The sequence below is a fragment of the Strix uralensis genome, chromosome 2 (genome assembly GCF_047716275.1).
Source record: "Strix uralensis isolate ZFMK-TIS-50842 chromosome 2, bStrUra1, whole genome shotgun sequence".
NCBI lineage: Eukaryota > Metazoa > Chordata > Aves > Strigiformes > Strigidae > Strix > Strix uralensis.
Window position 1 is genome coordinate 78,630,907 of NC_133973.1, and position 14,076 is coordinate 78,644,982.

The 14,076-nt window shown below is 38.4% G+C and overlaps 1 protein-coding gene across 3 annotated transcripts in view; it reads left to right on the plus strand.

The window, feature by feature from the left end:
• The window catches only part of STK24 (serine/threonine kinase 24), a 68,523-nt gene that overhangs the window by 17,360 nt on the left and 37,087 nt on the right, over window positions 1-14,076 (plus strand). For 2 of the 3 annotated variants that reach the window (XM_074859385.1, XM_074859386.1), the window contains exon 2: window positions 3,702-3,932. In XM_074859385.1, coding sequence (XP_074715486.1) covers window positions 3,702-3,932 — 231 coding nt within the window. The remainder of the gene's footprint in view (window positions 1-3,701; window positions 3,933-14,076) is intronic. The other variant, XM_074859387.1, reaches the window with a different exon arrangement.

The window sequence follows — 14,076 nt, forward strand, 5'->3', positions numbered from 1 at the left end:
CACCAACCCCTGAGGAACGCCATTTGTCAGTGGTCTCCACTTGGACATTGAGTCATTGACCGCAACTCTTTGAGTGTGACCATGCAGCCAATTTCTTATCCACCGAGTGGTCCATCCATCAAAACCATGTCTCTCCAATTTAGAGACAAGGATGTCATGTGGGACCGTGTCAAATGCTTTGCAGAAGTCCAAGTAGATTATGTCAGTTGCTCATCCCTTATCCACCAACACTGTAACCCTATTGTAGAAGGCCACCAGATTTGCCAGGCGCAATTTGTCCTTAGTGAAGCCATGTTGGCTGTCACCAGTCACCTCCTTATTTTCCATGTACCCTAGCATAGTTTCCAGGAGGATCTGCTTCAGGATCTTGCCAGACACAGAGGTGAGACTGTCTGGCCTGTAGTTCCCCAGGTCTTCTTTATTCCCCTTTTTAAAAACGGGGATTATGTTTCCCCTTTTCCAGTTGGCAGGAACTTCACCAGACTGCCATGACTTCTCAGGTATGATGGACAGTGGCTCAGACCCTTCATCTGCCAGTTCCCTCAGGACCCGCAGATCCATCTCATCAGGCCCCATGGACTTGTGCACCTTCAGGTTCCTTAGATGGTCTTGAACCTGATCTTCTCCTACAGTGGGCTGTTCTTCATTCTCCCAGTCCCTGCCTTTACCTTCTGTGACTTGGGCAGTGTAGCTGGAGCACTTGCTGGTGAATGCTGAGGCAAAAATGTCATTGAGTACATCAGCCTTCTCCACATCCCATGTAACCAGGTCTCCTGTTTCTTTCTGGAGAGGGCCCACATTTTCCCTAGTCTTTCTTTCATCATTGATGTACCTGTAAAAGCTTTTTTTGTTGCCCTTGATGTCCCTGACTAGATTTAATTATCTCAGGGCTTTGGTGTTCCTAACCTGATCCCTGGCTACTTGGACAATTTCTCTGTATTCCTCCTAGATTATCTGTCCTTGCTTCCACTCTCTGTAGGCTTCCTTTTTATGTTTGAGCTTGTCCAGGAGCTCCTTCTTCATCCATGCAGGCCTCCTGGCAGTCTTACCTGACTTCCTCTTTGTTGGGATGCATCGCTCCTGAGCTTGGAGGAGGTGATCCTTGAATATTAACCAGCTTTCTTGGCCCCTCTTCCCTCCAGGGCTTTATCCCATGCTACTCTGTCAAGCAGATCCCTGAAGATGACAAAGTCTGCTCTCCTGAACTCCAGGGTAGTGAGCCTGCTGCACACCCTCCTTGCTCCCCTAAGGATCTTGAACTCTACCGTTTCATGGTCACTGCAGCCAAGGCTGCCCTTGAGCTTCACGCTCCCCACCAGCCCCTCCTTGTTGGTGAGAACAAGGTCCAACACAGCACCTCTCCTTGTTGGCTCCTCTATCACTTGGAGAGAGAAGTTACCACCAACACATCCCAGAAAACTCCTGGTTTGCTTGTGCCCTGCTGTGTTGTGCCTCCAACAGATACTGGGGTGATTGAAGTCCCCCATGAGGACCAGGGCTTATGAACATGAGGCTGTTCCCATCTGTCTGTAGTGGTCCCCATCCACTCACTCTTTGTGGTCAGGTGGCCTGTAGTAGACACCCACTATAATGTCACCTGTCCTTGCCCTCCCTTTAATCCTGACCCCTAAGCTCTCAGTCAGCTCCTCGTCCATCCCCAGTCAGGGCTCCCTGCATTCCAGCTGGTCATTGACATAGAGGGTGACACCCACTCTCGTCTCCCCTGCCTGTCCTTCCTAAAGCGCCTGTATTCCAACACTCCAGTCATAGGACCCATCCCACCACGCCTCCACGATGCCAGTAAGATCGTAGCCCTGCAGGCGTGTGCACATCTCTAGCTCCTCTTGTCTACTCCCCGTGCTATGGTGCTACATGCGTCGGTATAGAGGCATTTAAGTTGGGCCCCTGATGAAGCTGACTTCCTGGCTGGAGTGGCTGGAATTCCTTTGTGCTGCTCTTCAGGTGTTCTCCTGCTGACCCATGATCCCCCTTTGGGCTCTGGGCATCTATTGCTGGAACTGGCATCAAACTGGTAGGAGTGGGATGGATTGAGGTTCCCCTCCCTCGGCAACTTTAGTTTAAAGCCCTCTTCACCACTTAAAAGTGTTTTTTCTTAGGACTGATCTCACCAGTGGTCTATTTCTGGAACAATTATCTGAAAACTGTAGCTTTCTGTAGTCTTGTAGCTTTCTTTAAAGTATTAGAAGAAGTAGCGTACTCCCAGTTTGCGCCACATGATCCAGACTGCTCCACAAACGTTGCCTGAAAAATTGGGTGGGTTTATCTCTGGGCTCAGTCAGTCACAGCTCCCTGGTCCTCAAAACACCTAATTCAGCTGTGAAATGCAGATTTGTCTGGACTGTTTTCCTCTCAGGGCTGCATGGGTTAATTACATAACCTTTGAGATGTGAGAGCAGAAATAGACAGAAGTATGGGTGGGAGATGCTGTATAAGCTAAATTTAATTGCTAAAGAGAAAATGTTGGCTCAGTGCTTGTCCGTGGTAACTTAGAAATTTTCATTCCCCTGTTTAGGCTGCTACAAGGTTTGGCTAAGTAGTGTAAACTGTGTGGTTTCATGCTTATTTAGGCATTACTGAATTTTTCTTGTATGAGCCTTTTTCTATATCAACAGTGTATTTACACTTAGTTATCATGAACCTCATCCATTTAGAAACAAGTCTTTTGAAGTGTTTGTTTTATTTCTTAAGGGAAAGATTCTAAATAATCCTATCCTATTTTTCTTCATTTCATGACTATTCCCTCTACCTATGAATTTTCCAGTTTAATTGTAATTTATATATATTTTTTGTTAGCTATAAAGGCTTCTTGCTGTTAGATTAAGAAGGTACACAGTGGAATTTACCATCCATGAACTGAAAGTGGGAAGTCTAAGAGCAGCAGTAGCTGCATACTTGACAGTGGAGAAAAAAACAAATGGGGCAGAGGTCTTACATGCGCGTGTTTAGGTGAGCACTCATAGTTTTCATGTGACTGTTCAAATCAAGATAGCTGGGAAGGGCATATTTTTTTAGGAATGAATGATTTTACCCAAGTGAGAGAAGAAGAAAAAGAAAAATAAATCCTGCTCCAGAAAACCTTAGGGTTAGGGGTAAGGAGGAAGCATGGTGGTTAATGCAGATGATCCTTAGTAGGAGAAAATTGAAGAGGATTGCAAGCCATATCAAGTGAAAGGAAACAGTCTGTGCCCTGAAGAATGGGAACAAAATCTTTAAAAGGATGAGAGATGTGCAAAATTCAAGAAAGTAGGACCCTGGCTTCTGGGAAGGAACCAATTACAAGAGAAAAGGGTAGACAAAACGTTTGCTTTTATCGGTAGTGGTATTTGATCTATTTTGGTTTTAATAGAAACCAAATCTTTGTAAGAATCTTTCATTCTCGGTGCCTGGGTGCAGTTTATTGACAGAGAAAAAGAAATTGAGGTAGCAGCATTTTCTGATGCTAGATAGGATAAAACCCTGTCACAAGGATGGTGTTAAATTTGGACTTGATAATACAGGGAAGCATAAATGTTGTAGTGTGTGCATCTAAGGGATGTAGGAAGAACGCATTAATTATGAAGGTAGAAAAAGAATAGCTGGATAAATAAGAATGTGTAGAATTCAAAGTGTTTGCCTTTAAAAATATCACATTTTGTTTTAATGTTACAAATACTGAGTAACATTTCTTTTATTTTTAACAGACTCTGAAGGCAGATCCAGAAGAACTGTTTACAAAACTGGAAAAAATTGGTAAGGGCTCTTTTGGTGAAGTTTTTAAAGGAATTGACAATCGGACTCAGAAAGTGGTTGCTATAAAAATTATTGACCTAGAAGAAGCAGAAGATGAAATAGAAGACATCCAACAAGAAATCACAGTGCTGAGTCAGTGTGACAGTCCATATGTAACTAAATATTATGGATCCTATTTAAAGGTAAGATGCTCACAGATGAGGGTGATTTGATTTTATAAGTAATCCTTTTCCAAGTTATCCAGTTGTGCCTGTTTTCATTGACAAGGTTTCAGTCAGACCTCAGTTGAAGAAAAATACATTTTTGTCCTTTCAATTCTAAGAAAGAACGAGTTACTATATTTTGTAAAGTATGTGACAAACTTAATAGAAAAAAATGCACATCTGTTGCTATTTCTGTACAAAAAGAAATTAATTTAAATAGCATCAGTTTGTTATCCTCCAAGTAGTACGTTTGGATTCTCTTAATATTAGGAGAATGTAACTCTTAACTGTTGTTTAAATTCAGAAAATGTAACCTAAGTCTGCATTTGAATTGTCAAAACATTAAAAACAATGTAGTATCATCTGTTTTGTGAAGCTTGAAAGTATATGTTAAGGTTTGATTAGTGGCAGAACTTAGGTTGCTTTTCAAAGGAGACTGAACCTAGCTTTGATCTGACTGATTTCAAAATTAAAATCTAAAAGTTAATTTATTTGCACATTAGCAAACAGCACATTCTCTGTAAGTGAAGCTAATGGAAGGGGTTTCCATTAACTGCCTTCTGAATCTGTTTCCATTCCTGCCCTTGCCATCTTAAATAATTTCTAGGTTCAGTTTTAAGTGTGCCAGATAGAGGGATTTGGTGGTTTTTTTTTGTTGTTGTTTTTTTAGTTGGATGGATATAGTGATTTATTACCTCTGGAAGATAGTGAAAATATCTGGAAGCTTTTGGTACTGCTTTATTTCTTTGGTGAGACTTTGTTCCCATCTGGATAGCTCTCTCTTTTATGACAGTGAGATGGCAGTCTAGATAAGAGATTGTTCTATTGACAGGGTTTGAAGTTACAAGTAGTCAGAAAATACTTTAAAACTAATTTTCAGTCTGCTTTTGCAGAAGCATTCTATTTATCAGCAAAGACATAAAGGTTCTGAAGGGAGGACCCCATTTTATCTCTGGTTTTCTGAGATTGCCAGTTAGTTTCTAAGGAAAAAAGAACTTTTTTTCTGAATCCAGGAGATGCATTACTGACAGGGACAGTTTTTCCTTTCTTCCTTGTGCTCTGAACCAGTTTGCTTGGACAGCTTATCAGTGAAGGCTTTGTGAATGGTTTCAGACTTGATAACCTGTCACCAGTAGAGTTATGTATAGTTTAGATGTCAGAAGCATCAGGAGGCATGTAATTGAGCACAGTAAATTGGATAAATTTTTCATCATGGCTTTTATTGCTACTTTTGAAATTTCTCAGTCTGGTAGTTAAGTATGGCAAAAAAGCAAAAGTGCTATTTTTCACCCAGACTGTGTCTGCTTCAGATCTGTTCATTTTAGAGGAGGAACAGTAGGATCTTATAGGATAAGTGAATAGAATACAAGAAAAATAGAAGATTGATGGGAATGCCATTAAATAGTTTTTAAAATATATAATAGCAATGTGGCTGAAAAAGAGAATCCAGTGACCAAATTTGAACTGAGTGAATGTCACCGTTTTGTGAAGGTAATATGGCAACTGTTGCTTTTCCTAATTGAAGGAGAGAGGAGACTGTAGGGCTCAGTAGGCTGAACAGGTTTGGCTGGATGGAAGTGTCCTTAGTGATATTTGTGCTTACTGTTATGAGGAGGACCCTCTGAAAATACTTGTACCTTCTGCATCACTTCTGTCAAGTGCAGTAGCCTGCTACTTTTCCAACTTGTGTCAGTTTTCTAAGATAACTGCACTAACAGTGCCTGTGTATGACTTGGTTACTCTTGGAGGAAACTACAGCTCTTTCTACAGCTAGTAGAATGTACAGCTACTCATGTTCATTCATTACTTCATTTCTTTGTGAATGCATGTTGTTTTGCAAGACACTTGGTACTACAGAACTTTTGGTCTTCAAGACAAAAACCTAATTTCTTTATGCTGTTAAAAACTAATATGTGGTGGTTATTAGGTGATGCTGAAGTGACAGAATCTTTGCAAAGGAAACATTTTGCATTTCTACTAGCTTTCTGAGTGAAGAGTCAGGTGTTGTTATTGGATAGTAATAATGTGTCATATATATATACACACACACACAGAGACACACTTAAGAAGAATCATATTATTGTTTGAAGGAATTTGGTTTATAGTCTTGGCTAAGAATCTAGGTTTATTTGCTGCAGATCTTTGTTGTATTTGCAAGCCAGGACTGCCATATGTAGTTCTAAGGGTCTGACCATCTTTTAACTCTATTTCTGACAATGTGATAATCCATTACCATGAATGTTCAACACATTAATTTTCCATATCTTGAGTGATTAGGAGACATTATTTCTTCCATGATTGGACAGTTTAGCAGTAATTACAAGAAAGATATTAATGTTTTCCTCACAGAATGAACTACTTTGAAATAAGCAAGGGGGAAAATGGTAGGATTGTAGGTTATATTGCCAGTCACTGCAGTGATTATTATTCTCGAAAGCCTGTGCAGCGTGATGTGTACTGACCATATGCCTGGTTGATCTTGGATAGGAAGAGGTACTGTTTATAGAGAACTCTTTAAATTGATTTTCTGTAAGTGATTTTTGGCAGACAAATAGCAATTCCAATAACAATTTCAATCTCATTTTTTTCCTTCTGGCTCTAGATCAGTCTCCACTTCCCTGTATTTCTTGCATATCCTTTTGTGAGCTGAAGAGGTGTCTTTTATTACATAATAACTTTTTTCTTAAGCACTCCCATGTCAGTTGTTAACTAGGAGTAAGTATCTTTTATGAGAACTTTTGGTATTTGTTTATAACAAGTTTCAAGATAGGACAGAGATTTTTCTTTTTCAGTATTTGGGACACTGCAGACCTGATGATTAATATAGCAAGTCCCTTTCTAGAACAGGTTTATGTAATTGTGTAATTGCAGAATACTTGCTCTGACATTCTGTAAGAATATTTGACATATTTTGAGACATTCTGTATTTTCAGTAAAGGTGGTTAATGGGCATTGCCATTAACACTTTTGTATTTTGAAGATTCTCTAGGTAGCTAGAATGTTTTGGGGTTGCTTTGTTTTGTTTGGTGGGTTTTTTTTTTGACATCTGAATCATCTGCCTTTAAGAAATCCTTGTATTGTTCTTCATTCTCTGTTATTCCACACCTGCTTCAATTAAGTTACATGATTATACATGCCAGTGTGTTAAGGGACCTGTTGCTTGAAATTTTAGAAGGCTTATATAATACTGCTGTACTTGCCTGAGGCTTCCTGCTGTCTTTAGATGATGTTCGTGAGAATAGCTTGTCAAGCTCTTGGTGTCTACTGTATGATATACATGGAAGTACAACTTAAAATGAGTATTATCATTTAATGAGTTAATGACAGTTACTTTGTCCTGGAAATTTGCTTTTTAAAAGAAATATTAATTTTTACCTGCTTTTTAGAGTAGGGTGATATACCCAGATGTCTTGTTAAATTTTCTTACTCTACAATTTTTTTATATCCCAACTTCATCTTTTCAGAAGTGTGTTTGCTTTATAGCATTTTTTTTTTCATATCCAGAGACTAAGGCATATCTGTTTGTGTGAGGTATTATTGCTTTAACACAGTGAGTCTTAAATAAAAAGCAGCTTATCGGTTGCATAGAGCAAGTCTTCCATTCCCTCTAGACTGTTATCTATGTCTGTTGTTGCAAATTTGTGTGTAATTGCTGCGGTCAGAGTTCATTCAAATAGAGCAATAAGTAATGAAGTGGGTACCAGTTTAAGTTGTCATCCTGAATATAAATTAATTTGTGGAAGATCTTTTTGTGAGAAACCCAAAGGTCTTTATATAAAACAGAAATGCAAATACTCCTTTCTAAAGCCACATTTTAAAATATGATGTCTTCATGTTCCCATTCTGTTGGGACAAAGGGCTTTTGTCTACTGCAGGAGATAGTAAGTAACTAGAATGTTGTTCTTAAAGCATATTGCAGTGAAATGGTTTATGTGGGTGCATGTATCTAGAGGGATTGCTGTTCCTTATCTGCCATGGTGTGTTAAAAACCTATATCAATATTCCTTAATGAAGTAGGCTTAACAAAATAGGTAGTGACTTTATCTCTGCTCTGGGAACCATATCTATCCTTGCTGTCTTCCACATGAAAGGTTCATCTGTTCTGTCTCTGATCTGATTAAATGCTCCATGGATAGAAGAATTATAGTTCTTTTTAGATCCTTACAAAGTTCATGCTTGAAACTTCTCTGTTTCTTTTTTTATTTATTACTTATTTACTTATTCAGATTTTAGGTAACAGCATCCACTACCTCCTTTGTAATGGAATAGGGATTTTTTGTGTTTCTTGTCAGATATATTTACTTTTTAAACTTTTCTTATAAAATTGTCTAAAGTTGTTTGCTGTCTCTTGTGAGTTTTGCCATACTGTAACTCTTCCAAAAGTATTACTATGCTATTTATTCTAAAACTTTTTCTGTCTAGGAGCCTGTCACCTCTGCTTTTTGCATATTACTCTGATATACCAGTTTTTCAAAAGCTTAGTTAGATTTGGTTCTACAGTTGTTTCTCTTGCCCTTTTTAAGCTAAGTTATTTGGAATCTGTTTTATTTCCAAGATTCAGATGTCTCTCTGATAACTTCTTTTCAGTTTTGTTAATAACTTTAATCACTACTTTATTAAAACTACATAACCTCTATATATTTCTTTGATCTTGGATCATCATTTAGAAATATATGAGGAAATTAATTTTTCTTTAAGTGGTTGAAGAATAAAGTTTCTTGGCTTTTTTTGCATGTATGTATAAGTATGTCACTCTGAAAGCTGAGATTAACATATGTATATGCATACAAGCTGAGATCAATGTATTTTTATATGTACACATTAACAAGTCTTTAAATTCCCTTAGACTTCTATACATATGAATATAATGGTAAAGCAAATGATTGCTGAGTGGTTTCAGCTTCCAGTATAACTAGGCACTAGTGATATTGAACTGGTATTGTAGTCTTGTAGTATGTATTAAAAAAAAAATATTACTGTCTCTAAGCTCATGTTTCTTCATCCTTCAGATGTATTTTTCTAGCATGCTTTGTAGCTTTTGAGATACTTTTAAGATACTTTGTAGCTTTTGAGAACTGTTTAAATTTGGGTTAAAAACCCGATGAGAATCACACTTCTATTTCCCCCCTTCTTTTACCCAGACAACTTCCCATTCTGTAAAAGTATTTTAAGGGTTCTCTTAAAAGAAAAAAATAACAAAAGCTTGTAAGAATTGCTGCTTCTGATAAGGTTCGTAAAGGATAGCTGCTGATAATTTTCGTTTTAGTCTTTATGCCTGTATGGGTTTTTATTTCATGTCTAGGATGTGATATACCTACTGCTGTAGGTCAAGCTGGTGTTTATACAGACTGCAGGAAAACAAAAATAGCTTCTGGTTAAATCTAACAAATGACACAACATACCATTGTGAAAAAACCCATGCCACTTCTATGAAGTTTGATTAACTGAGCTCTGTAGAACGAGTTCAGGCAAATGAAGTCTAGAAATAAAGATTTATTTTTGAAAAGCAGTGATTCTGAAAGTAATATATAGTTTATTTTAGGTAATCAGGTGAACATAAGGTTGGTAAGTAACGCTGTGGCTGAGCCAAAACAAATCTTGTATTGACTAGGGCTTTGGTGTACATGGCATCAGTGAGGTTGTTCTTGGAATAATATGGCCACTTCACAGTGTGGCTGGAAAACTGTAATTCATTCAGTAAAGAGCTTCAGGAACAGTTTGAGGTTTGGAAAGCCTGTATTCGAGAGAAAGACTGAAGTCCAGGCTTAATTTTGTTTATCCAGCAGAAGGTTTGGAAGTGACTCGGTATATATGAAAGCTTTTCCATGTTTAAGTACTGATAGTTCAGTGTTTTCTAATCTGTTACACCAAAATAGGACAAGATGTAATTACTGAGTGGTGAGACTGAGCAAATTTCATCTGGTAATCACACACACTTTTTTAAAGGAAAGATAGCTTAAATATTGAGAAAGTTTGTATGAGGTGGATTTTATGTCACTTGCAGTTATTTATTAAATCAGTATTTGCTGAATTTAAAGAAGCCTAAGCTTGAATACTTGGAAAGTCAAGGACATTAATGTGGGTATGTTGAATATTCTTGCCACAACAATCTACATAATGTAGCTTTGAATGTGGGTGTTTATGCGACTTCAATAAGTTCTATGTCCTTTTACTTTACAGATTTAACTGGTTTATTTTAACATTTATGAGCATCACTGAACTGATGTGACCTTAAATGTATGCTGTGGGTCAGCCAGAAGTTAATGGACTTGGTGCATTCTGTTGTCATTTGATATAGCAGGCAGCCTGTGGCAGGTAATATCATGATTGTCAGGATGGGAGAGCAGAGCAGAGATTCCCGCTTAACGTTAGGACTGTAGAATCTGCTGCAACAGGGGCTGCTACCTCAGCAAAGGGAGAAGTGAAATGTGTCAGTAGTTTCTCGATGTTCCATCATTTGTGTTGTGTGCCCAGCCCCATAGCAGCAATTGGTGTGCTTTCAGACTTCACTTTTGCAAACCACAGTCACTGAAATTTGGATGGGAGTTAGACACATTTAAATGGAAAAAAAGCTGTAATTATTGCTCTCTTTGCCTGCTACAACTACAGCCATGTTGTCGTTACTGCGTTTTGTGAGGGGCTGAGGCAATGGCGTGCCTTCTCTGTTCTCTTGGCTAAACTCAGATGGAATTGCCTTACCCTGTAGGAATTCCTGCAGCTGAAATAAGAAGGGAGCTGGGACTGCAAATTCTCTCTTATTGTGTCAGTGTTAGGAACAAAATGAGGCCTAGGTTCTTGTGAGGCAGCCCCCTAACCTCTGGTAACCTGCTCTGTTCTCACCAGGCAGCACAAGCCTCCGGAGGAGTTGAACAGGCATTGCCTTCATTTGTCCATAGTAACTGTGAAACTGGCATCTGGCTGGACAGCCCTGAAAGAGGTAGCAAGAGAGTTTCTGTCCTGGTTCTGCTAGGCTTTCAGATCTAGTTGGTCTACTGATTTAAAGAACAAGTTGAAAGCTTCCACTGATACAGTCCCTAACAGCCATAAATAAGACAAAAGTAAAAGAGTGTGAAAGAACCCATGAACTTTGTCTATCTCTAGCATAAGTGGTTTTGCTGTGAGGCCCTGGTTTCATATTTAAAATAGTTTGGTCCCTTCCTGTTTCAGAGGTGGTTACCTTGCAACTCTGAACCTTTGTTGCCCCTAGTCTTTACTACCTCTGTCTTTCCCTGTAGCCATTTGCTGTACTCTTTACTGAGAAAGGAGTCCCTTGTTTACATGGTTGTTATTCAAAGATACTGTTTTGAATGTGAATTTAGAAACTTTTTATTCCACTGTTTTCCTTTCAGTAGTCCAAGGGATGATTGTCACTTTCTGGAATCTGCATCATATTGTCCTATTTTTCTGAATCTGTGAGAAAACCTACCTAGTAACCAATGGTTACTTAAAGAATTTTCCTGTTTATCAATCAGTTCCACACTGTTACACTTTTATAGCTAAATAATTCTTACTGTATGAGTGTATCAAGATTGGGAAGCATCCCTAGTATATCTCAAAGAACCCCTGAGAGTTCATAATAACTGTATTTTGTATTACCCAATGTTTAGGCACTTAACCACTTCATATTATTCTGATCTTGTTTTAAATAAAAATTTAGAAAGCTCAATGTAAAATATAATTTCTTGGAAGTAATATATTCATTGTGCTTGTTGTGATGGCCTTAAAAGCTGCTTCTGTACTGCTCTGCTTGCTGGCTTCTGTATGGTGTGAAATACTCTGTGTATAATTTCACATCTTGGTACCTGCCTTTAGGAAGAGCTAACAGGTAGCTGCTGCTGAAATAGGCAGCAACAGTATCTTGTTCCCCATCCTGCTTTCATTTTCCTGCCGTTTTACTTGTATTGGATCTATTGACTGCATAATTACTTGGTTCACCTGGGAAACAAGTTTGCCCAGTGCCTTCTCCTGCCCCTTCCAAAATAACCTGGGTCTTGAAAAGAGCAAACCCCAAACCCTTACAGATTAGCCAGTTCAGACATGTGGCTTCAAAATTACTAGGTCAGGTGCCAAAAAAAAAAAAAAGTGGTGGAGTCAGGTGGCCCCAAAATTGGGAGGTAGGGGAAGAGAGAAGTACCACGGTTTTTGGTAAATTAGCTGTAACATGAAGCCTTGTATTTAGTTTGGCCATACAGATCAGGGTGGTATAACATTGCTTTCTAACAGTATGTAATACTGTTTGTGTCAGATGTCCTTCTGTATCTTGTGTGTTAACTGCTCCACTTGTTGCTGTGGGCCTGTGAGGTATCTGAAAAGGCATTATTAGTATGGCATCTAGGTGAAAGCTTTTTTCTGCTGCTGCTGAAAGGGGAAGTCCAACTCTGCCTTGTGACTGGCCGCTTCCTTACCCTAGCAGCAGGGGCTATTTAAACTTTCAGTGAAGTGGTTCAGCATACTGAGTAGGAAGGGGACTAAGTGCCTTTTTTTTGGTTTGTTTGTTTGTTTGTTTGTTTGGTTTTTTTTAAATGATTGGGGGGATTGTACACTGATGGTTCAGATTGGTCTAAAGTTTTATGGGAGCACGCTAGCACATCATTGTTTATGAAACTTCTTCGATCAGCCAACAGTAATGCTGAAAAAAGCATATGTGTGTTTATGTATTTGCGTCCAGGTTTAGGTGGGCTGGTTCTCCATCTTGGCACAGCTAGAATGTGACTGATGGCACTATCAGATGGCTGCCAGTTTATTGATCCGACATTCTCATTAACTTCTAAACCATTTGCCATTTCAATTGAAAACTTCTTTCTTTATGTACCTCTGTCATAATCTTGTGCTGTTACATAGTTACTATGTTTGTGTCCTATCTTTAATGTGGACATTAGATAGTTTGTTTTGCTCAGTTAACTTTCTTCAACATCCTTCAGCATTTATACAGTTCTTTGGGTCAAGTGAATTATTCGAGGTCTTCATATGGTCTATATGGAGGTAGTTGTATAAAAGTGGAAAAGTCACATTCTTTACACATATGAGAGAATATTATGGTATGTTACAGGGCATATTAATAAGCATATTAAAATTAATATTTCAGCAATTGTTATTTGAAAAAAGTTGGTTAGACTCAAAAATACTGAACTTCGAAAGGGTTCCCTGGTGAATAGTTTTATGGACTGTATTATACCTAAACCATGGCAGTTCGTGTATTCAGGAGCCAGTGTTTTAAACTAATTCTTACAGTTCTTTCCATCTATTTTTTTTCATTATACTACTAAATTTATAAGCTGTTGCATAACATTGGGATAAAACTGGTGATTTGGAGGTACTGAGGCTTTTTCACTCTCTTCAATAGTTCCTTGAAACAGCAATTTGTAAGAAGGAAACAATAAACATAGGGGAGGAAGGAACTATGGAGATGATGGGTGTGAGTAGAAGCTATTTTTAGCAGTAACTAGAGGTCAGGAGAGTTGTAAAGAGAAAAAGTGGAAAATAATAAGGGATTTGCTGAAAAATTATGTGTTTTGCAGGGATTGGAGCGATGAGCTTGACAGAAGTCTTAAGAACCAGGGTGATTCTAGGGCTGATACATACAACTTCCGTAGTAAAAGTTCTGAAGAAGGATTTGCCTGTGAATATTCGGTAAAGGAAGCAATGGAGTTTAATGGCAATGTGAATGGAAAAGGTGAAGGGAAAAGAGGAGTAAAGATGTACAGACTGCAGCGTGGGGATGCAAAAGATCTTGGAAGCTGTATACAAGTGGTGAAAAAAAGATTAAACTGATGGGTGGATTGATATTTGTGCAAAGGAGAAGTAAATTTGAGCTGTACTTTAGATTTTTAATTTAATTGGATGTAACGGATAAACAGGAATAGACGTCTGCATTAGAGCAGTTGTTTTTTTGGACAGTGGAGGTGAAGGGGTTCTTGTGCCTCATATTTTCTGTTGAAAGTTTGTTTTTGGTATAGAGAGGGGAGTAATTCATAAAACCCCTGAGTGTTATTGATGTGAACTTCCACAGTGAAATAGGTTTAAGATACATAGGTGCAAGTAGGGTGACATTTTGTTGGAAAAATTTACAAGTCTCAGTATTCATTGGATGCAAGGTTTGTTTGTTAGTTCTGCTTTTGTTGTA